At 38.8% G+C, this 24,807-nt stretch overlaps 1 protein-coding gene across 1 annotated transcript; it reads right to left on the bottom strand.

Annotated features, from left to right (window-relative positions):
* Nucleotides 1–21,540: 21,540 nt before the first annotated feature.
* LOC112283337 (uncharacterized) lies at nt 21,541–24,161 on the bottom strand. The gene is made up of 3 exons (XM_024521913.3): nt 23,482–24,161; nt 22,225–22,916; nt 21,541–22,099 (listed from the first exon to the last, which is right to left on the bottom strand). The coding sequence occupies exons 1-3, from the start codon at nt 23,788–23,790 to the stop codon at nt 21,913–21,915; spliced, it is 1,188 nt and encodes a 395-aa protein (XP_024377681.1). The 5' UTR covers nt 23,791–24,161; the 3' UTR covers nt 21,541–21,912.
* Between the last annotated feature and the right edge of the window lie 646 nt (nt 24,162–24,807).

Below are 24,807 nucleotides of genomic sequence, written 5' to 3'. Positions count from 1 at the left end.
GTTCGAAAACTGTGTCAATTCAATATAGGTGGTGTATTAGAAGATCTGATGCTAGAATTAAGTCTGATATCTTTTGGTTTGGTTTCGTCACGGTCACTGCTGCTGTTGCTGTAGACAAATTATGAGCATTGACCACAATTTAGGGTTTAGGATTTTAAGGGCTCGAAGTTCCAGAATATGGTTTTCTGAAGCTTAGAACACTCGTCACTGCTCATGTGTTGTTCTCATTTAAGCCACGCCTGATTAGGTTGTTGTATACAACACAGATAAATGGGGTAGAGCAGGAGTGGGATTGTAGATAGCATCTAGTGCAGTAACTATTACCAATTGAATTGTTGTGCCAGAATAACAGACGACGGGGGATCTGCGTTGGTACGAAACTGGCTCACCATTGCGGGTTCATGGCATTCTTTGACAATTCAGCTGCTTCGATAATCTGGTTTTCTTCGTGTATATTTGGATGGATCCATTCTGGTGGTATTACTTTCTGGCACATGGAACATTCCTATGAGGACGGAGAAACCGAGGACAAATTTCAGAGCAACCATTCCTGATCACAAGGTAAAATACTCTCCGGCCACTTTTGTGCGTACCAAGGTTCTAGCCTTTCATGCGTGTCGGATTCGTGTAGATATCGAAATGGAAATCCCGAAAGGAAATAAATAAATAAATAAAAATGACACATCTGAGGAATACCCAATACATTGATTGAAGACGTAAGTACATGGCATTCAAAGACCTGAGATCCAGAAAACTGGGCGGTACACGAAACAAAATCACAGTTGTTAGGATATATATATATTTATATATATATATTATGGTATGTTAGTTGCAAAGCTATTCCGAAATTTGAGTACGAAACCATGTAGTTCTTCGACAATCAAATCAGACGCTGTGTGTCACTGCATCGGACGTCGGGAAGTAGTAAATCGATGAAAATTGGGAGTCTAAGAATTCGTGATTACTTATTGAAAGCACATGTGCAAGTCGGGCCTTTATAGCTCAGTGGTAGAGCGAAAGTGCAGAGCGAGGCTCCGTGAAAACCGGAGCCGCGGAACCAACCTAGATCCACTTTTTCCGGAATGTGAGCTTTTTGAAAGATAGTGGCAGCATTTACTTTTGCAACAGTCGGTGAGACATTGCATTGCTCTAGGAGCTTGCAAAGCAACAAATTGCAGTCAGTTTTGGACAGGCGAGGGATAGATCCGAATATTACGGCGACCCAAACACTCTAGCGATTTACACAACCGGCAAGGTTAGAGCGCTATTGGAATCTGGATTCCAACTTCAGCAGAACCCAACGTAGCAAAAGTTGAGCTGGTAGGAACAATGGATAGGAAGATAGAGAGTGGGCGTCGAAAGGCGGGACCAAGTAGCGCCCCGAAAGAAACAACATATGCACTCCGGAGCAAAACTCAGTCCTTGGGGACACTGGCGGTAGGACGTGGAGCGCCCTTCGGACCAGAGTCAGCAACAAGAACAACACATCACATCAACCCCCAAGTAAGTCCCCCAACTCTCCACTCAGACACAGGTACAGAAGAAAGCCTGGCAAGCTTTGAGAGCCCCAACACTGAGGAGAAACAATCGAAGGGAAGCTTCGACGTTGAACCCTTATACTTCCCACCCGAGGGCGAGCATAGACCGACACCATTGCAATTTTCAAAGGATGTCAATATCCCTCAGAAACCACTCGCAAGAGACCTCCAACCTACAGGGCCAACAGGAAATACGAACATAGTGACTCCAGGAATCCAAACCCTAGCACCCTCAGAAAGGATGGAGGAAATAGAGCTCACATAGTCCCTAGAAGCAACACATCCTGACAATCGAAACATCAGCCCCGAATCCAGGATGCATAAGGAACTCGCGCAACATACTATGACAACCCTTAGATCATTTGTCTAGACACAATGGGACACAGCAGAAGACTTTATTCAATCCAATCCACACCAAGGATTGGCACACCAATACTCGGTAGAAGAGGAGTTGATGAGAATCGCAACCCAATTACAACCGGATGCACAACAGATTTTACGCACTTTTGGATTCGATACTGCATCAATAGGAGTCACCCGAGCACCCACTTCACCTGCTCCAGTTGTCGAGCAAACCGAATCCACGCAAGACAGGATCACTATCAACCTGAGCCCCCACACATTGCAACAAGTGCAGGTCACACTCAAATAGGATACATGTGGAAACATCCTGGGCCACGATTTCTACATGACTGGGCCACATGATTTCTACACACTACAGTCTCCTCGATCTCAATGCTCGGCGGAGGATACTTCGAAGTGTACTTCTCCAGCGAACAAGGCAAAATGAACACGCTCATCAAACAGTTCAAATTCGGTAATCAAGACATTCTCTTCACCCCTTGGTGAGCGGACTTCAACCCTGAAGATGCTCCAACAGCCCCACACACCTTCCCACCTTCCCAATCTGGTCTAAATCAAGGGTATCTGAAGAATATTTTGTATAACCGAATTCCTCACTGAAGCATTCGCCACCATTGGAGAAGTCCTCGCTATTGATATAGCCAATTCATACCTTAGTAAAGTATCCAACCCCCGAGCTCGACTCCTAGTTAAGGATATCACCAAATTACCCCAATTTATGGTCCTGCCTAACTTCACAGGAGGAGAAAAAGCATATAAGATAGAATATTGTGGCTTGCCTTCACAGTCCAATCGCTAGAGAAATACCACACATCATACCAAACAATATCCGCAGAAGAGACGCGAAGATCTCAAGCGAGCTCCCACCAAACAAACAACCCCAGACACCTCAATATTAAGCAACTCCATAAATCAGGGGAGTGATGATGATGGGGACTTGAAGACCAACACCACGTGCTTCCACAAGTGCCTCAATATAACTACCCTAAAATCCAATTTTATCTTGGCAGAAAAGAAACTCCACAAACCCCCTCCATTGATCGCTAACCACGTTCTGGCAGTGTGTAACAACGTATGACTCTCCATCTGTTCACCCCAATTTTTGGAAAGCTTTGGAGATCACCTCCCTAGGTGATGGAGCCACACAAAGCCAAATTACACCAGTGTTTGTCCGCACCAGTCCTAACTTCTCAATCAAAGCATTAATATACAAGAGCACCAATATCCCGATATGCACCTTGCAATTAACCCATGCAACAGATGAGGCAAACTGGACCCAAGATTCGGCATGGAACCACATGGTAAACATCACAATGCAACGTTTATGCATAAAGATAATCAACAACAATGGACATAATTTCCTACGATGCTGGAACGATGCAATATGGGCAACAAAGTGGAACATCCAGGAGGACCAGATACTCTGCAAATGGATTGTTTTCATATTTCTTGACAAACATCAAACCACCATACAACAACAGCATGTGATGCAATGGACATCCATAACCTATACAGCATACCAACTAGTCCCACTACTCAGCCGTAAGCAATCAATACCCTACGTTATTTGGAGGCAAACAATCAAAGCTACAATCCTAGAGGACTCCGACACACTCTCCTTCCCTCCTCCACTAGCCCACTTCGAGAAGAAACTGGAAGAAGAAACTAATTTAGCCACTTATGAGTGACGACCTCATTGTAGCCTCATACAACGTCTAGTGCCTTGGAAAGGGCCTGGCTGGCATACAAAAACACTGAGAATTACAAGAATTCATACAAAACACCTTCCCAAAACTAGACATCATCTTCTTATAAGAACATCTTCTCATACAAAGAGATTGCATAGAAAGAACAACATAATTAGAATTATTCAAAGGACCAATCCCTTGGAATGTCGCAATGTACTTTGCTACACTATGGTGGACAACTTGGCAAGTGGCATAACCATCCTAACATTGTCCAAAATAGTGGATTGCATCAAAGCTCATGCTATTATTGCTAGAGATTGCACCTAATTTCTTATTTTAGAACCAACATCTATAATCCAAATTTGAATAGTCAACATTTATAGATACCACCATACAAGTCTTTGAGTAAGACTATGGCAACAAATTGCAAAATATCCCTTATCAAAAGTGTTGTGGCTCATAAGTGGCAACTTCAATTTTGTCAAATCTCTAGATAACAAAGAAGGAAGGAGTGAACAATTAGGCTGTGGCAATAAGAAAATCAACTCTTAGAATAATTTTTTCATCAAACTACAAGTCTAAGACGTCTTCTACATGGGCAAATTCTACAAGATAAATAACAAATTCTTTACTTTGAGTCAACCGCCAACCAATACTTAGAACTATACTAATCCAAATGAATAGATTCTATATTTGAACCAATTTACAAGATCTTGGAGGCATAAATGGTATATGACCAATCTAACCTAGCATCTTAGATCATACTCCAATCTTCATTAAGCTAAAATCTATGGACCACCTTCTACCCTACATTCAAACATTCAATAAAAGAGAATTGGAAACTAAATCATGCTGGCAAATTCTAACTCAAGTATAGATATGAGCTACCTTAGATCCAAGATACGAAACTTAGTGTGATAGAATTCACGTTGTCTTATCAATAGTCTAAAACATTAATAACAATATAGCATGCAATAATGAATGTAATTGACAAAAGTAGTATAAGGATTAATTGAACACACTATTCACCGCAAAATTAAAAATATAAGACAATTGACATAACCAATCCACACAAGAGACACTTAATACAACTTAGCTCTATTTTTAGAAAATTTGCCATAATAGATTAGAAAAATAGTTCATTGCAACTTTTATAAAGTGGATACAAGTGGATGTAGGTGGAAAATAGATGTAATTTAGATTTTTTTCTAATACTATGGAGTATGCTAGAAGAAAGTGAAAATGTGCAAATTCAACATTGAAGGTCGTATTTTAAATTAACAACAAGATATGATATTCTTTGCTCAATAATATTATTAAAAATTATACTCTTAAGATCTTATTGTAGAAAGCAATAGCTTGGCCAAGTCACACTACCTTTCTAGTACTTTGAGAGTGGTGACATCCAATCAAAATATAAAATTGGAATGCACTATCATTGAATAGAAAGTAAGAACTATAATAAATAATCTTCTAAAAAAAAAGATCGTAGGAATAGATACAATAGCCATAGAATTCTTTCAAATCTACTAAGACTAGATCAGTTTAGATATAGTGGTATTAATCAACAAAGTTCTCATCTAAAAATAACTTTCCATTTAATTTAGTACTAGTAATGTTATTTTAATTTCTAAAATAAGAAATTTCTCAATGATTATTAACTACTATCTTATACATCTATTAAGCTCAATACATAAGATCATAGCCAAAGTTCTAGTCAACAAATTAGTCTCAAACCTTTCTTAGATAGATACGTAAAGTTCAAATAGGCTTTGTCATAGGCAAGTACATTTTTGACAATATATTCCTAGTAATGGAATCATTAATATGGATAGAAGAGAGCAATCAAGATTTAATTCTTATGCTACTAGATTATAAAAAAAAAGCATATGACTAAATAAGCTATACTTTCTTATAAGCCACAATTAAACAATTGATTTTTCTTTCAAATGGATAAAATGGATTATAGCATTGAATATAGACATTGCAACATGCATTACAATAAATGGTAAATATGGGCATTCATTCTAATTAGAGAAGCTAATTCAACAAAGGTACCTCTTAGCACTATTTTTTTTATTTTTTTATAGCAGATGCTCTAAGTTATATGCCAAATAAAAAACAACACAACATCTAAGGATCATCTTATCAAATCAAATATACTACGCTAATTCTATATTTGTTAATAATATTTTTACATATTTGCTAATAATACTTTTTTATATTTATTAATAATACTTTTGTATATTTGCTAATAATACTTTTTGTTAGGGACATATTCCTTAGAACTTTCTAGAGAGAAGTTTCTAGAATCTTCTAGAAAACAAGTCTTTGGAATCTTCTAGAAGAGAAGCCTCTGGAATCTCTTAGAGAGAAGTTTCTAGAACCTTCTAGAAAAGAAGTCTCTAGAACCTTCTAGAAGAGAAGTTTCTAGAAGCTTCTAGAAAGGAAGCCTCTGGAACTTTCTAGAAGCTTCCTAGTTAATAGAAGTAGCTCGAGAAGCTTCCTAAGTAGGAGTATAAATAGGGATCGAGGTTGAAGAGTTCTTCAGTCTCGACAACACATATCTTGGAGTTCTAGCTCACCTTTCTAGTATTGTTCTTGTACTCATCTGTTTAATCTAGTTCTGCCACTTCTTCTTGAACTTCTTGTTAGATTTCAAGTCTGTATTTTGTGTCCGTGACAGTTTGTCGAGACTACACTAACTTGAGATATCAGAGCTAGTTCTTTCTTAGTAGAGTGTGGATTATCCCTCTACTTGAAGGTATACTAGCATTTTTAGAGGTTGCGGATTATCCTCCTCTAAATTGATACTTCTTTTGTTACAATATTGGAGTCTTATTCTTCTTGGAGAGAGTGGATTACCCTTCTTCTTGAAATTCTTAAGGTGTTTTATAGGTTGTGGATTACCCTCCTATAAACCAATATTGCCTCTTGTAGAGTCATTTTTGTCCTTCTTTTAGAATGGCCGGAGGTCAAGACATTAGTATGACAGAAAGTTCAGAGTCTAAGTTAGATGCTATTATGAATGCACTCGCTACGTTATCACAAAGAACTGTAGAGATTGAAGGAGTGGTGGCAAGGCTTCATAATGATGGAGTATTTGGGATAGCACAATCTAAACTACACCAGCCTCAAACTTCTGCACTTGGAGAAACAACTTTATCTCAGGTTCGACAAGAACGACTAGTTCTACAACATAAGGAGCCTCGAGTTAGCCTTCCAGATAAGTTCGATGGAACACGTTCCAAGTTTCGAGGATTCGTCAATCAAATCAAGTTGATAACAGTTTTACAGTCCAAACGATATCCAATGGAGGAATCACGTGTTGGGCTTGTTGGAACCTTACTTACAGGACAAGTTCTATCATGGTTTGCTCCTTTGTTTGAGAAACAATCATCCATATTAAACAACTTCGAAACCTTTTTGGAAGCATTTGCAGAAGCATTTGGTGAACACGATAAGGTTCGATGGGCTACAACAAAGATCCGGTCGCTACGACAGGGGATGCGTTCTACATCAGTCTATGCTTCGGATTTCAGGCAATTAGTATGCGACATCAATTGGGATGAAGAAGCGTTGATGAGTCAATTCTATTGGGGTTTAAGAGATGATGTGAAGGATTTGCTGTTAATTCTTCCTGATCCACAAACGCTCAATGAAGCCATTAGCCAAGCTGTGAAGTGCGATAATCGCCTATTCCAACGTCGCCAAGACCAACGCTTAAGACAACATACAATTTGCCATGCTCCAACTATGTCAGCAAGCGGTGTGAATTCGCATTCAGAGGTGGAAGATATGCAAATTGATGCGGTACGTATCAAATCTCTTACTATAGAAGAAAAAAAGCGACGTATGGAAGAAAATTTATGCTTGTATTGCGGTGGAGAAGGCCACAAAGTCGGAAACTGCCCCAAAAAGCAAAATCGAGGCATAGTAAAGACTAGGGGAGTATTTGTTCAGGAAAACGAGGATGCCCAGCCACAATAGGAACCGTGCGGGTGGACAATGAAATATCCCAACAACAATCAGGTTCCTTTCTTTCTGCCCAACCTGCACTTTGTTTTACAATCCCTCTGTTTATCGGCCCTCAAAAATTGAGAACCTTAGCACTACTAGACTCAGGAGCATTTGCTTGTTTTTTAGACGAAGAATTTGCAAAGCGTCATAAGATCCCTTTAGTACAAAAATCAAAACCTGTTGAAGTTGAGGTCATAGATGGACGACCTTTATTGTCTGGTAGCACCACCCATGAATTAAAACCTATAAAAGTAACGTTTAAAGACCATAGTAGTCATATTATTTTTAATATTATTAGAACCCCATCAAATCCTATTATTCTTGATCTTTCTTGGTTAGAAAAACATAATCCATCGATAGATTGGAGGTTACGGAAGATGACTTTTCCCACAAAATCACCCAAGAAAAAACCTAGTAAAAAACCTCGAAAAAAGAAATCCTTATTCATTGGAGCAAGAGCGTTTATAAGATCATCTAAGGAAGGCACTTCATTTGTCATTTATGCGGCTCCAACTACCGAGGAGAAGATCTCAACAGTAAGTATACCGGAGCGATATAAAGATTTTGAAGACGTGTTTCAAAAGAAGAACGCCGACATACTACCGGAACACCGACCATATGATTGTGCCATAGACTTGCAAGAAGGAGCACAACCACCTTTTGGCCCAATCTACAATCTATCGCAAACAGAGTTGGCAGAGTTGCGAAAGTATATCGACGAGAATCTAGCCAAGAATTTCATTCGTCATTCAAAATCATCAACTGGAGCACCCATCTTATTTGTGAAGAAGAAAGATGGATCATTACGGATGTGTGTGGATTATCGAGGCCTCAACAAGGTAACAAAGAAAAATCGTTACCCATTACCCTTGATTTCTAGTCTCTTAGAACAACTTGGACATGCGAAGATCTTTACAAAAATTGATCTAAGGGGAGCTTATAATCTCGTACGAATCAAGGAAGGAGATGAGTGGAAGACAGCATTCCGTACAAGGTATGGTCATTTCGAGTATAATGTCATGCCTTTTGGTCTTACCAATGCTCCAGCGGTTTTCCAACATATGATGAATGACATCTTTCGAGAACACCTCGATGATTTTGTTGTCATCTACTTGGACGATATTCTAATATTCTCTAAAAACGAGGAAGAGCATGAGAAGCATGTTCGTTTGGTCTTAGAGAAACTACGCAAGCGAGGACTATATGCCAAATTAGAAAAGTGTTTATTTCACCAGACGGAGATGGAGTTTTTGGGGTTCATTGCGACTACAGAAGGTTTGAAGATGGACCCCAAGAAAGTAGAAGCAATCATGTCTTGGGAGGTTCCGAAGACAGTTAGAGACGTACAATGCTTTCTTGGTTTTGTTAACTTCTATCGGATCTTCATCAAGAATTATTCTCAAGTTACTGCTCCTCTCACTCGATTAACATGCAAGGATAAGTTGGAATGGGGACCTTTGGCGAAGAAGGCGTTTCAAGACTTGAAGACAGCATTTACTACAGCTCCAATTTTGGTACATCCAGACTTTACAAAGGCCTTCTATTTAGAAACTGATGCTTCAGATTTTGCTTTGGGAGCTGTGCTTTCACAAATGAGTGAAGATAAGAAGCTCCATCCAGTTGCATTCTATTCTCGGAAGTTCTCTGCTGCTGAAATCAATTATGAGATCCACGATAAGGAACTTCTTGCTATAGTGGATTCTTTCGAAGAATGGCGTCACTTTCTTGAAGGAGCTGCACATCCAGTAATCGTATATACGGATCACAAGAATTTAGATTATTTCATGTCGGCTCGAGTTTTAAATCGGCGTCAAGCTCGATGGAATATGTCGCTATCTAGATTCGATTTTGTTATCACTAATCGACCTGGAAGGCAGCAAGGACTATCCGATGCTTTATCAAGGAGATCGTATCTTACACCAAAGGCTGGAGAAGCAGCGTTTGATCAACAATGTACAACGTTATTGAAGCCAGAGAGATTTCAACTTTGTGCTACTATTGTATCATTTGATGCTGACTTCCTAAACCAAGTACGTGCTATGACCATTAAAGATTCAATAGCCATTGATATCAAGCAACGTACCAATGACGACAAGTTCAAGGTGGAGGGAGATTTTTTATACTTTGAAGAGCGATTGTACATTCCAAAAGGACCAGCACGACTCCGAGTTCTTCAATCTCGCCATGATTTTCTAGCTGCGGGACATTTTGGATTCAACAAGACCTTGGAGCTTATTTCCCGAGATGTTTGGTGGCCCCAAATGTGGAAGGATGTGAAAGATTTTGTCCTCTCCTGTGACATCTGTTCAAGATCCAAGAATCCTCGGCATCGCCCTTATGGACTTCTACAGCCATTGCCAATTCCACGTCGACCATGGTCTTCAATTTCTATGGACTTCATCACGGACTTGCCATCATCAAACTCATTTGACAGCATCTTTGTCGTTGTAGATCGGCTTACGAAGATGACACACTTTGTTCCTTGTAAGAAGACATCGTCTAGTGAAGTCACAGCAAGACTCTTTCTCGATAATATGTATCGATATCATGGACTACCAGATGATATCATATCAGATCGAGGTACCCAGTTCGTGTCAAAGTTTTGGAGATCTCTCTTTGGGATATTGAAGATGGATATCAAGCTTTCTTCAGCTTTTCATCCTCAAACTGATGGCCAAACAGAACGGGTGAACCAAGTCTTGGAGCAGTACTTACGATGCAGCATCACCTATTAGCAAGATAATTAGATTGCATATCTATCGCTAGCCGAGTTTGCATATAACAACACCCTCCATGCGTCGACTCAACAAACACCATTATTTTCCAACTATGGGTATCATCCTAAGCTTGATTTATTGAGTCTGTCAACAAATAACAATCCAGCAACTGAAGGATTTGCGAAGCAACTATTAGAGCTTCAAACTATGTTGAAGCTTCAATTACAATCCGCTCAAGAATCGTATAAGACGTCTGCAGATAGATTTCGAAATCAAGCACCTACTTTCAAAGTTGGAGACAAAGCCTGGCTTCTTTGACGAAATATCAAGACCAAGCAACCATGTGATAAGTTGGACTATCGAAGATTGGGACCATTTATCATCCAGAAGCAAATTAATCCAGTGGCATACCGGCTGGAGTTACCGGCTTCTATGAAGGTACATCCAGTCTTTCATGTTTCTTTGTTGGAACCTTATCGAGAGTCATCTTTTCCTGAAAGAGTGCAATGTCCGCCACCTAGTATTGAAATCGAGAACCACGAAGAATACGAGGTTGAAAAGGTATTGGATTCACGGCGAAGGTGGGGAAAGTTAGAATATCTTGTTCATTGGTGCGGCTATGACATTAATGAGCGAACGTGGGAGCCAGCTGAAAATCTTGCGAATGCGCCACAAAAGGTACAGGAGTTTCATCAACGACATCCTGATAAACCTAAATCAATTCGACGATAGCTTCTTTCTGAAGCTTGTTCTCTCAACAATATAAGAAAAGCGGAGAGCACTACCAAAATTCGTAGTTGATGTAGTTATTTTCTCCAAGATAGATCGTAGTTTGGTCTTTTGATATGGATAGCCAAGAGATAGATACTATGCCAGTGAGAGTATCGCAACCGAGTAGCTCACGAAGGCGACCCCGAGATGAAGAAATACATGTACCACGACGACGACAGAGGATACCGAGTAACTGATCACTAGTGATCGTATTTGAGATCGAGCCTGCTTACGATGGTCAGCCAGAAGGCGTGTTTGCAGGACAATTTCTCAATGAGGACACGGAAGTTCATGCTTTGTCAAAAGTCGAAGGCGTGGGCTACTACCGTTGGCTTCAAGGATCGATGAACCATTTGCCTCGTGAACAACAGTTGGAGTTTATAGCAGAAGTTATGCGACAGATCTTTATTTTCTTGCGTTAGTACTAATCAACAACATTGCTTCTCAGAGACCTCGAAGCTAAAGGAGGGGGTGATGTTAGGGACATATTCCTTAGAACTTTCTAGAGAGAAGTTTCTAGAATCTTCTAGAAAACAAGTCTTTGGAATCTTCTAGAAGAGAAGCCTCTGGAACCTTTTAGAGAGAAGTTTCTAGAACCTTCTAGAAAGGAAGTCTCTAGAACCTTCTAGAAGAGAAGTTTCTAGAAGCTTCTAGAAAGGAAGCCTCTGGAACTTTCTAGAAGCTTCATAGTTAATAGAAGTAGCTCGAGAAGCTTCCTAAGTAGGAGTATAAATAGGGATCGAGGCTGAAGAGTTCTTCAGTCTCGACAATACATATCTTGGAGTTCTAGCTCACCTTTCTAGTATTGTTCTTGTACTCATCTGTTTAATCTAGTTCTGCCACTTCTTCTTGAACTTCTTGTTAGATTTCAAGTCTGTATTTTGTGTCCGTGACACTTTTGCATGTTTAAGAAGGAATCTCAACAATTTACAAAAAACTATAAGAGCATTAGATTTATATTATGAAGTGTCAAGAGCTAAAATAAACTAGCATAAGTCTATAGCCATCTGGGCTCCAAAATGCTTACACAATATTATTTGAGAAGAATAATAGGATCTTATATGGATCAATGAAAAAGCCACAATACAATATTTAGAATTTTTGATAGGCTTCTATATGCCACCTTCTAAAAACGGAGCTAAGGTACTCCTTCAAACTACATTCCAATTGATCAAATGAGGCTTCAAGCAACTATCACTAGCACGCAGAATCATGATCATTAATCAAGTAGTATTAGCCTCTATTTGATACATAACTTCCTAAGCAAACATTACATCTATGATATTCAAATAGATTAGAGCCTATTGAGGAACTACCTTTGGTTTGGCATTATAACAGGGATCACCTAAGCAAAAGCTTAATAGAACACAATTATTGAGCCTATAATATATGGAGGCCTCAAGGTATTAGATCCAAAAATACAAGCAAGTTCACTTATAGCCAAATTAGTAATCAAAGGCATATCATTGAGGGCCAAATCATAGAAAGTTATGCTAAGATATTGAGTTTCAGAGATTCAATTGCACAAGGAAGGAACTTGGTACTACAGCTCTCACTAGATTATGGGCAATAAAGTCCTAGTAATAAGACAAAGATCATTCTTTTAACACAATATAAGACAATTTTAGAAAAATTTACAACCAAATTTAAAGCAATAGCTACTCAAATACTTAGAAGAGATTATGCATCAATTCTTTTTTCATAATATACTATTTAAATTATAATACAATACACTATGGAAATACAATACCACAAATTGATACCATTAATGGTCATAGAAGGGCATACGAACCTATGCAAACTTATGAGATAATTTATTTGCAAGTTGGCACATAACAAAAATGATCAAATAATCAAAAAGTTTATAAGTAGCAAATTAATAGACTTAATGTAATAAACTAGTACAAATCTTCTTATAGCATCTTAGAGAAGTTCAACCATATGTAGCAATAAAGTAGTGGAAACTTAACATCCAAGGATCCATAATCAAAATATTCTACATCTTGCACATTAAAAGTGCACTTCTTCATGGTGAAAAATACATAGTCTCAAAGACAAAAGAATAAGAGCTTCTTAGCTTTGGATCCCTATAGTATATGAAGGAAAAGTCCAACGAGTCTGAGTCATATCCAAAGCAAATACAAAAGGTCCATTCATGACATTTAACCTGTCACAAAAACCTAGACAAGGCACAATGATTTAGTTAGTTGGTATCTAATCAATTCAATACCTCTTTAAAGACCCCACTGAATAGACATGGCAACAATTAGGCAAATTACTTAGCACCAACAACTTCCATCATATGTCAAAAAGAAGCTATTGCCACCTATGTCAATATACGTCTATTTCCTTGAAAGGAGAAGTTATCTTCCAAGATCAATACTTTGACAATTTCTATTACATTATATGGCACTTGTGGCTTTTTCAAAAAATAGCTATAATAAGATAGCTAGTCCTAGCTAGCGGAATATCAATGGGTGCATAGAAAAGAATAATGCAACAAAGACACTACATTTTTTGCAACAACAAAACATTAGAAATAATGATTCATGCTTTCTGAGAATACCTCTACATCAACATAGCTTGAAAATACTATAACTCCCTTTAATCATTAGTATTCTTCTTCCTTCTAATAAGTTGGTACAATGTACTTTATGGCCTCCTAACCTCAGTTACATCCATCCCAATCAACCTCATACCATCTATTTCAATTTCAAAAGACACAACATAGCTATTTCTTACATCACTCATCTTGTAGAATATTTGGTATAATAAATATGCATACAATAGGGATCATATATAATATTATAATAGGATGGTACTATATGAAGTGTAAAAAATCACAATTCAAATAGGAATAGAGGCTTAGAGGGACTTACAAAAATATAAAAAAATATCAAAATAGCAAGCTCCAAAAAATTATACCTTATTTAAAATATAGATAATAAAAGTAATTCTTGCAATGGTAATACGACCAACTCTTACTTGAAAAATAATCCCCTCCTCCAAGACCTTCTTATTAAAGATCTAGATAATTACACAAAAAATATAGAAACTTGAATTCTACACTTATGCAAAATTCAACCAAATACTCTATTAGACATCCACTTCATCAAACCTAATCCAATCTAAGAATAAAAAGTCAATAAGGATACCAGCATAAATGCGATTTTGGAACAAGATATCCAACAATTCTTTGTGAACATTGGAAATACATTGGAAAGTTTAGATGCAAACAATAGATAATAGAAACAAATTGAGTACTTTAATAGATTCTCTTCTACTCCAATAGCAACTCTGATGATATGTTTAGCACCATCATCCTACCTCCGTACTTGATATCAAACTTCACATAGATGCTACTATCATGATCATGAACATCATTGAGAATGACCATTTTAGATTAGTAGATAATTTATATTATATTAGATAAGATTAGAGCAATAGGTTAGAATAAGTCAGCCAGTATATGAACGTATTGTTGATTAAAAACAGAGCCAAATAAAGAATCTAAAAATCCTCACACCAACATCCCATACCATAATGCAAATACAAATCCAAAGAAATAATTTTCGGTGATATATGGTAATATGACCATATAGTAAAAAATAAAAATATGGATGATATTATAGAAGAGCCTAGCAAAAAGATGTAAAACAATGAGGATAAATGATAAAAAGGTAATAAAAGATTTAGTCTTAATGCTGCCTTTTTATAGAAGAAACTTCTAATTAATTTTTTGAGATATAAATGAGTAAAATCAAAATAAATTAGATAAAAAATTAATATAAGCATATGTAAGAAGGAATTAAGAATAGATTTTAGTAAAATTTACTTCAAGAAGCCAAGAATTAATATCTAAAGAGGACCAGTTGTCAACCTGGATCAAAATCAAATCTTGAGGCACAAAACTGAATATCTATGATAAATTCAAGATTCTTTGATAGATCAAAGTGTAGAATTTGATAGAAGACTTTAAGAAAAAAATTTGGAAATTATTTCTTATTGATTGATTCAATATTGAGTTTTTGAAGAATTTTCAAAATTAGTAATGTTCTTAATTGATTTAGATTTTGAAAAATAAAAATATGTTTACAAATTTTAGGATTTCTTGAATTTTTTGATGTAAGTATAGATAAATTTTGGATAGTGTATTGGTGAGCAAGTTGAAAATGTGTGTGCAAATTCTGAGGTCAATTGAATAATTAGATCAAAGTATGTGAAGGTTTTTGTGGGTTGAAGTCTTAGCAATTGGAGTTTGAAGGTCAAAAAATATTTCTAAGTTATTTAATGGATTGAAGTGAATTTTTTTTGTACGGATACTAGATTTGATTTTCAATATTTTAAATAAAATTTGAGAGTAATTCATTGGTTCAAGAAGGAGATATTGGCATTGTTGTATTATGTGAAACCTTGCTTGAGAATGGACCGAGCACCTAGCTATAGAAGATAGAAGGAAAATTACAAAAACAAGATTCTAATTCTAATAGAATCTTAAATAAATCCAATTAAACCTTAACAATGATAATCAAGCTTTAATCAAATCCAAAGAAATCTCAAAGAAATTATAAAATAAGCATGAAAAAATCCTAAAGAAATTCAAAAGAAGTTTTAGAATAAAATCCTAAATATATTTTAAATAAATTCCAACTAAATCTTAATTTAATCTTAATTAAAATCCTAATGTCCTTACTTAAATTTTAAATCAAATCCTAAATAATTCTAAAGCTTAAACAAACTCTAAATCCTAACTAATTTCTAAATTCTAAACCAAACTCTAATCAAATTAATCTAACCTCAAGGCAATTTAGAACCTCACTATCTATCAATTATATTATTAATCTTACTTAAGATTTTATACACCTTTCAGCAACTAATCTGGCAACAAGTACACAAAATTTGAAGAAGTTCAAACTTACCAAATAGAAGATCAAATCTAAATTCCACTTGGATATTGGCTAGCCTCCTACTCCAATCTGAATGTTGAACTTCTAGTGCTAATATCTCCTTCTTAAATCATTAAATTTCCTCCAAAATACACCTTAATTATTAAAAATCAAGTCTAGTGTCAATACAAAAAAAATTCACTTCAATTTAATCAACAGAGTGCTAAAGATCTAAAATACTTTTTTGACCCTCAAATTCTAAGATATATTTTTTATAATTCGTGTTTTAAGATTACATATTATATAGTTAGATATATTTTTATATATATTATATTATTTTCTTTAAATATTCAAATAGTTTTAATAATCACTTATTTATTAATATAATTTAAATTTAAATTAGATATGTACACATTATGTTATTAAAAATTTTGATAAAAATAAATGATGTGGTGTGATGCTTGTAACAATCAATCTACAGGTTTAAAAAGATATGACATATGAAGCTTTCTAAAATTATATTTATATATGCACCTAAGTTGTACTTTTATTGTTTCTATTTTTATTAGAGATTATACTATATTTTTTATTCTTACTAATATTTTCTTATAAAATATCTTTGTCAAAAAATAATAATTTTATAAAATAAAAAGTAACATCTTTCTATTAGATTTTTTTCTTAATAGATGTAACTATTTATTTAATTAAACAACCTATTAGAAAGTCATGTTAAATAATAAATTTAGATTAATTTATAGATTTATGCACATTCTCAATAAACTTAAATTTTAAATTAACTCAAATACATAAGAAACATCTATAATTTAAATAATCTTATAATATTTTGTAAATCATTTTGGTTCAAAATTATTTCTTACTTATTTTATTGAACTATATTTTTAATTTTTAATTTGGAGAAGTATAAAAAATTAAAATTCAAAATTCAAAATTCAAAAAATGAAATGTGCCATTTATGTTAAAATCATGAATGTAAATATATATATATATATATATATATTTTTTAGTAGAAACTTATGATGTTGGCCACAAAAAATAATTAATGAAAATTATGATTGAGAGCTTTCAAGCTCTCATGGTGCTACTCTCAACAATCTGCAGCAACATGTAGATTTTGATCTCTAATTGGTTAAAAGTTGACAACAATCTGCAGCAACATGTAGATTTTGATCTCTAATTGGTTAAAAGTTGAGTTATTGCTTCACTTTTGCTTCACTTTTGATGAAAACAATGAGATATGTAACCAATGAAAGATGGTTTTTGTCCCCTCCAATGTATCCCCCTAAGCTGTTTTATATAAGATATAGGTATATATGTATATATATATATATATATATATATCAAAGAAAATATCAAACAATTAAGGCAATATATTGGAGAGTGAATGAAGAGAGCGATGACGTAGTCCGTCCGTTAGTGGCAGTGGGAGGAAGGGAGGGATGAGGGGGAGGGCATTGAATGCACCACCGAAATGGCACCAATGGCGAGCATGGAAGGAGGGATGAATGTATGAATGAATGGAGCCCTATTCACTGGCCCCTTCCAAAACCGGGCGTCCGTCACTCACTCATCACACTGAAGGAGGAGAAGGGGAGAACATGGCATTTCCTGTCAGTCAGATCCCCACGCATGATGATTATCTTTGCGACGCCTCACGGGCTGGTGGTGGTAGTCATGCTTCTTCTTCTCGGCAGTCTTAATTAGCCTGTCCCACCAGCCCCGATTTACTACTACCTCATTCATTACTCAGAGAAAGCCACATTCAATGCCAAGAGCATGATACCAATACCCACGAGTGCATAGCATTTAATTCGGGTGGGTGCCAGAAATTGAATCGCGCTCTGCTAGTGACAGCCAGCCGGGAGGGAGTGATATCACGGCGACCGAGTCCATTCCCCCTGCCCTGCCTTGCTACAACGCTTTCGTACCTTAATGCACGATGGACCTTATTTCTCTTATTTCCTTTCCTTTGTTGTCACATCTCTATCTTTCTCTACTACATCTCCCCTGCCCCCTGCCCTGCACTACCCTGCCTGCGTCGCTTTAGAGCGACACCTGGTGAGGCGATCCCGTCATGGAAATAGTTCTTGCTTCTGGATCCTTCGCTGTAGCTTTTTCTCTGTTTTACTTGGTGGGTTCACCTCAAACACGGCACTGCAACACGACGTCCGGTAGCTCTCTTGGAATGGGACGTTAACCTATAGTAGAATGTGATAACGAGCAGGCTGAGTTTCGCAGGATTTTTCTTTTGCAAATGCGCTAAATTGTGCACTGCTGCATGGAATTTGTCGTCGATGCCATAACTCCGACCAATCCCTACTGACACCATGTCACAACAATTCGAATACCGTCTCTAATATTTGCATACCGTCTTTAATGTTTCGAAAATGGTGCTCACTTTCACCCCATCTTTGCCTGTGACCTGTCATTGGTGGATTCCATTCGCAAATAGCACATCGCAAGGTCACTCATCTAGCCATTCAACACACATCACTACTTCGTTTTTTCTTCTTTTGTTATCGTTCTTTTGAAACACGTGGGATTTATCCGTTGATTAGATGTAAAGAGAACTTGGAAAAAAGCGTCCTGAATTCTAACACTTGTTGGTCAATTGGGCACATGTATAACACATGCGTAAATTATGTATATATATATATATATATATATATATATTGCTTGGTTGTATTTGTCACCAAGTCAAGTCTAAAGATTCAGGTGTTACTGTTTGGATCAAATTGTGAGTGTTTTCTGGATTTATAAAAGAATATGAGTCATTTCTAACTTTAGGGTAACTGATGGTTTTCACCAATTTTATAATTCTTGTTTTCACGCCAGTTTTTATGCTAATGTGCTAGAATCTTTAAATAGAATATGGTCCAATGACTTATTGTCTATTTTGTGCACATTTTTTAAAAATAAATCTTCACAATAAATATTTTGTTTGTGTTGATCTTGATATATAAAATATTGTGTTAATTGTAATCATTAATTGTAATTGGTATACTTTGGACTTGAAATACAATAAATGAAAGACCATGCAAAGTCCGACTACAACGTGCCTGGTTCAGGTGGACTGGCAACGAAAATGGTCACACCTTCGGCAAGGTGAAGTGAACGGATTCGGTGAAGGAAGTTGTAGAGCATGTTCGAGAAGAGCCATGGCGATCAGCACTGGATGCCACCCCACACACATACAGGATGATGATGATGAGGAGGACGTTCTCGTCACGATTCCCGAGACATGCAACTGAGATTCCCTTCCAAGCATGCGGAGGTTGGTAGCCAAGGTACCTCGGCTAGCAAATTTCGGGACCCACTGCATGGTGAATCAGAATTTCACACATGTATATGTGTGGTGAATATACGCAAAGTCACCCACTGATGAAATTACTCTATAGACATCGCAAAGTCCCCCCCCCCACAAAATCAGCTCGTCTTCGGTATCTAATTCCACAGAAATTGATGCTGCTGATCCAATATCCAGCCCCTCAAACTTTGTCCAAAACATCTCGAAACTGAAACCATTGAACACCATAACCAGAGACAGAATTCCTCGTCCCCGTTCATGCACGACCCTTTTGCTGTTCATGAGCGAGCGTGGGGATGGTCCGCCTGGGTCTGAGTGCGGGGAACTGACTTCCTCCTTGTCTGGATCAGACTCTCTCAGGTCACAGTTTGGTTGAACCGCGGACACAAATTCTTTCCAGCGCCAACTCGACTACGATTGGGTGCCTCTTCACCAGCATTGTGGAAGCTGAGAATGTCGCTGTCTCTCCCAGATCTGACGAGGCCGTGGTAGCTGAAAGCAGAGGCGGAATCTAGACACAGGTCTAGAAGAAGTCGCCGAATCTCCTTCTTCTTCTTAACGGCACATCTTCTTCAAACACATCGCGGTCTCTCGTCAACGACGTAGACAATCACAGTGTGTGTGAAGAGAATGGGCGCTGGATTAGGGTTTTCCTTAACCATGCACTACGCTTAGAAGTTAATTTCCCCTGGCTGTGATTATCCAACTTTGGATACAGAGGGCATGGTCCAAACTTAGACCCCAATCCGGAATGCTTAATCATGAACCAAAAATTGATAAAATCCTTTGTTGTTCTCCGCTGGAATAGCGATAAATTGCGGCCCCACTAAACGCAAGGATTCACCAACCCTAATTAGGGCTTGGGGAATTGGGGTTCATGAATGTATAGGATAGGGAGGCTCATAATGGAGAAGAAGAGGACTGGTGATGAAAAGAGCTGGTCAGCCAGACAACTAGAAATTAACAAGACTTGAATGAGAGCACACAAAACGGGCCGGGCTGGGCCGGGTTAGGCATAAATGATGGGGTCCACTTGGGGAGAGATGCATTTTATATATATATTTATATATATATATTTAGGGCTTATATCAAATGTGTAGTGAACACGTGCCACGTCATTCCCTTCTCCAACTCTATTCTAGGGTCAAGCCATGGTTTCCCCAACTTCATCACTGTATGTCCACTGATCTAATGACCCAACAAGCCAAACACTACAACTTGGCTCGGAAATTCATGTACCATGAAATTGGATAATGTTTGTTTTGTGAATCATCTGGTGTTGCAACATGGACATTAACTGGTAATGTTTTGTTTCTGGGTACATTAAGAATGATCAGTGACCTGATGTACAATTAAAAATATTTTGATGTTTTGATGTTTGGAAATTTTCAAATGAAAACCATGTGGTGAATCAAAAATATTAGTATCGCCCACACGGTGTTTCAATATATATATATATATATATATATATTAAAATGGTAAAAAAAGTACACAATAATGCTTGATCCTAGCCCTTAGTCCACGGCGTAAAGTAACTAATTAAAGGTATAGGAGTAAATATTTAATCGTATGGGGGGCTGTAGTACACGAGCTGAAATGAATTTGGACGTTAGCATTCTACTAAAAGTTTAAGATTAGATCCTGACAAAATCCATGTTAAAAATAAAACATTTAATAATCATACACAATTGATTCGAATATTGTTCATTTAATAACACACTATATAAAAATAAAAAACAATTTTTGAGTCATCACCTGAAGGATTTATTATCATATGTTTGCTGGGTTGAGACCATGTTTCATGTTGTTTTTATGCTCATATTGTATACGAATGCTTTTGTTTTTTTGACTAGATGCATCGACACATGATGACATAAAGCTTTTCAACAAATGTCACTTGGAGATAAATATCTATACCCTCCCTGAAAGTCAACTATTATAATCTCAAAAAAACAAACAGCTAAGTTCACAATCATGTCTTCCATAAGCATCAACATAGATATACATACACACTTGTAAAGACGAAATTATTATAGTATTATTGTTTCATGGAGTTGCCATAGATGAAGAGGATAATTCGATAAGGCCCCTTGTGATACGCAGTTTTTTAGCAGCCCACAAAACAAGATTCAAGATGTCCACTCCCAAAGAAAGGAATCCTTGCAGAGGAAATCGGAGCATCATCGAAGCAAACAACAGCAGATTGGGGATGCAGCTATTCAGTCAAACATGTGCACAGCGAATTGTTGAGTTTGTTATGGGGATGATCCATCGCTTGTAGCATGAGTAATGTTATGGTACAGATTGCTGCCGCTGGTTAAGTTGCAGCGCGGGCAACGTATTTTCTATCGTACTAGCTAGAAATTTACAATGTACATCAGAAGACGGAGAGAGACGATTGTTGCACGCCCCATCTTCTCGCCCAGAGCGACAGATCGTCGCCGACCTGGCCTCCTCGACTTGTCGATAGCATCTGAGCCTTCCTTACAAGGAATTAGAGCCATTCCGCGGTTGTCGTCGTCGTCGTCGTCGTTGTTGTTGTTGTGTTTTTTTTATTATTTTAATACTAGCTCATGGTTGATCATCCTGGACAGCAAGACTGCCTCATGTGTGGACCGTCGTCGTGTCTGGGCGTTGTCTCTTTGGCGATGGAGGCGAAGTGAAGTCCAGCGGCACTTCGCTCTGGCAGCGCGGGCACTTGGGGTTGCTCCTGTTCAGCATCACGTACATAAGGCACTGTGTGCAGGCCCCCATTACTAGCGCGTTTTTCTTGCTTTCCGCCTCACATAGCCTGTAAAGTTAGAAGAAGCGCATGTTTATTTGCTAGTCTAGATCCCGATTGACCTTTAAACTTCCAACAAAGCAACAAGCAAGCAAAGAAACGTGTGATCGAATGTGGAAGGAGGATAGTCCCACCTTAGACCGGAGGATCTCAAACCGTGAGGACCGTCTAAGACAGGTACTGCGCCGCAAACGCCTTGGAATCTAGACGATGTTGAGCTTGCACTGCTGGTTGAAGGGGAGGAGTAGGACCAGGAGGACTCAAAGCGAATTGAGGTGAGAGAAGAGGTGGATCCCGAGTGCTTTAGATCGAAGGAGGCGATGGGCATTTCACATTTCCCCATGACCTTCTCCGTTCTCTTCAGGGCCCTTTGCACCATCTCCATCGTGCAAACGGTTTGTTGCTGACGGTGGCGTCGGGGGGAGTCACGTCCGGCGGAGAGGTTCAGATTCAGCTCTAGGTTAGAATCTTCCTTGTCGAAGAAGTTGAGGAAAGGAGCCACTCCGGGGCTGCCACCCATCGTGCTGAGGCTAGGGGTGCTGCGGCCGTCCAGCTGTAGATTCCATTGCTGCTTACCAGTTGAAAAGGAAAGCAGTTGCAGGGGTCCGTTGTCTCGAGGACTCGCACCTCCGGAGGACTCGGACAGTGTAGAGTCTCTCAAGCTCTCTTCTCGAAGTATCTCCGACCTCTTGCTGCAAAGAAACTCGTGCGCAAGAGGTGAAGGTGTCAGCTCTTCCGAGATCAACGCTGCTTCCTTCTGCAGCTTCCGTGGATCCTCGTTTGTCCTCACGCCCGTGCTCCTGTTGACAAAGTAAAGTTCTCCTACCTGTAGAAACAATTAAGCAAAACAAATCATCAGGCACAACCAATCACTACAGCTCTGTTACCACTCAATTCACAGCGAAGCGGTATACAAAAACCAGCACACACACACACACACATCATCATCAACAACGTTCCCAGAATCTCATGTCCCTGTAGTGCGAGCATCTATCAAATCTAACTATCAGCGAAACAATGTGCAGTTACAATGACAAGGTCAACTTCACGGGCGCTAGAAGAGTGCACAAAAATCATACCCACTGCACTCAGTATCGTCCTAACATTTACACAACAAAGCCCGGAAGAAATATGTAAACTGTCATTTCATAACACTCATTGACCTTCAAATTTTAGATAGAACCAACCAAATAACAAGTACCATTCTCCATGACATTTTCCTGATCCGTTCATAAACTATATTCAAACCATTCGCTGCAGCCAACACGTCTGTCAGGAGTAGGCCTTCGTCATACAATTAGCTACTGTATTACGAAGTTTCAGCCAGATCGACACAGATCCAACAGACAAAAGGTCTGCAGACTCTGAGCAAGGGAATAGGCGAGCTGTACCTTTGGGTCAAGGCACTTCTCCCAACCAGAGGGTAGAGGCAGTTCAGGGTCGAGCTCCGGCAACGCCATAGACGAGTCCTGGAGCAATTCCGTCACTGCGGTGGAAGGCGAAGTGGGAACTGCAGCGGCCATCCCCAGCAAGTCCAGCGTCACCTCCTCCGGCTTTGTCACGGAGGAGCTACCAGGCTGACCCACCATCAGCTGCATCAATTTCTCCGCATCTGCACCCCACGCGCGCTTCTTGCTTAACACAACTGGACTGTTGCCCAACGCTGCACCTCTCCACGCAACCTCCATCGTCACTGCCATCCGCTAAGCTCTCTCGACAATTGATGCGCAACTTCCCCTCCAAAACTAAACGATCTCCGTCCCGCCTGCTGTTGTAGTTCCACTCTCCTCAACTCCGGGAGCCACCGTTCCCACCCGAAGCTAGATTCATCGGCACGCTGCGACCTCACCACGTGAACACACAGCGAAAACACCCTCGGGAACAACGATAAGGTTTTTCTAGACGGTTGAGATCGTGCACTCTGAGCGAGAATTTTGACTTGCACGAGCTGATAAGCAAGCAGCAAGCTAGCCGCACTTGAAGGAGAGGATTGGAGATCTGTCTTGCAACAATCACGGTCGACAGGGAAGGGCTAGTGGAGATTGAAGAGGAAAGTAGGAGGCCTGAGCGCCGGCAAGACCTGAAATGGGATGTGCCAGTTTGACCCCAATGAAGGGTAACAGGCGGAAGGGGGGCTGTTGTCTACTGCCCGTTGAATGGAAAATCCAAGGCCGCAGGGGGTGTGGGGTGTGTTTGTCATAATGGGGGCGGTCAGGCGCTGGCGGCCTGCCCGGAGTTGGAGTTTAGGGCCCTCATAAATGAGAGCTTGAGTGAGAAGGGTTGGCAATTCTCCCCACATCCCCGCTGCCGAGTGAGAATGTGAACGCTGCAGCAGTTGCTCGCAGCTTCAATCCCGGACAGCGCCACCTGCGAGCCCCTTAAAAACTGTGCCTCCTACAGCCACGGCAAATGGAATTATCAGCAACGGCCTTGCATTATTCTCCCTCATACTGATGTGAATGGGATTCATGGCTGATGGATGGATGGGTGGGTGGGGGGCTGCGGACTTTTTTTTTTTTTTTTTTTTTTTTTTTTTTGTTTTGGTGACGGTGGCGATGAGTCGTCACCTTATTCTGCTTTCAGATGCCGCTGTAGCACTAGAAGTAGAGTAGGTGCACTGTCTCCTGATGCTCAGTGGAGTTGAACAATTGTGGTCTGGGACGATGAAAAGTAGAAATTTAATGTGCAAACCTTTTCGGCTGGAATTGAGTTCTTTT

The sequence above is a fragment of the Physcomitrium patens genome, chromosome 6, assembly GCF_059467195.1.
Source record: "Physcomitrium patens ecotype Gransden chromosome 6, ASM5946719v1, whole genome shotgun sequence".
In the NCBI taxonomy this organism is placed as follows: Eukaryota; Viridiplantae; Streptophyta; class Bryopsida; order Funariales; family Funariaceae; genus Physcomitrium; species Physcomitrium patens.
This window is presented reverse-complemented; position numbering and strand designations above follow the sequence as displayed.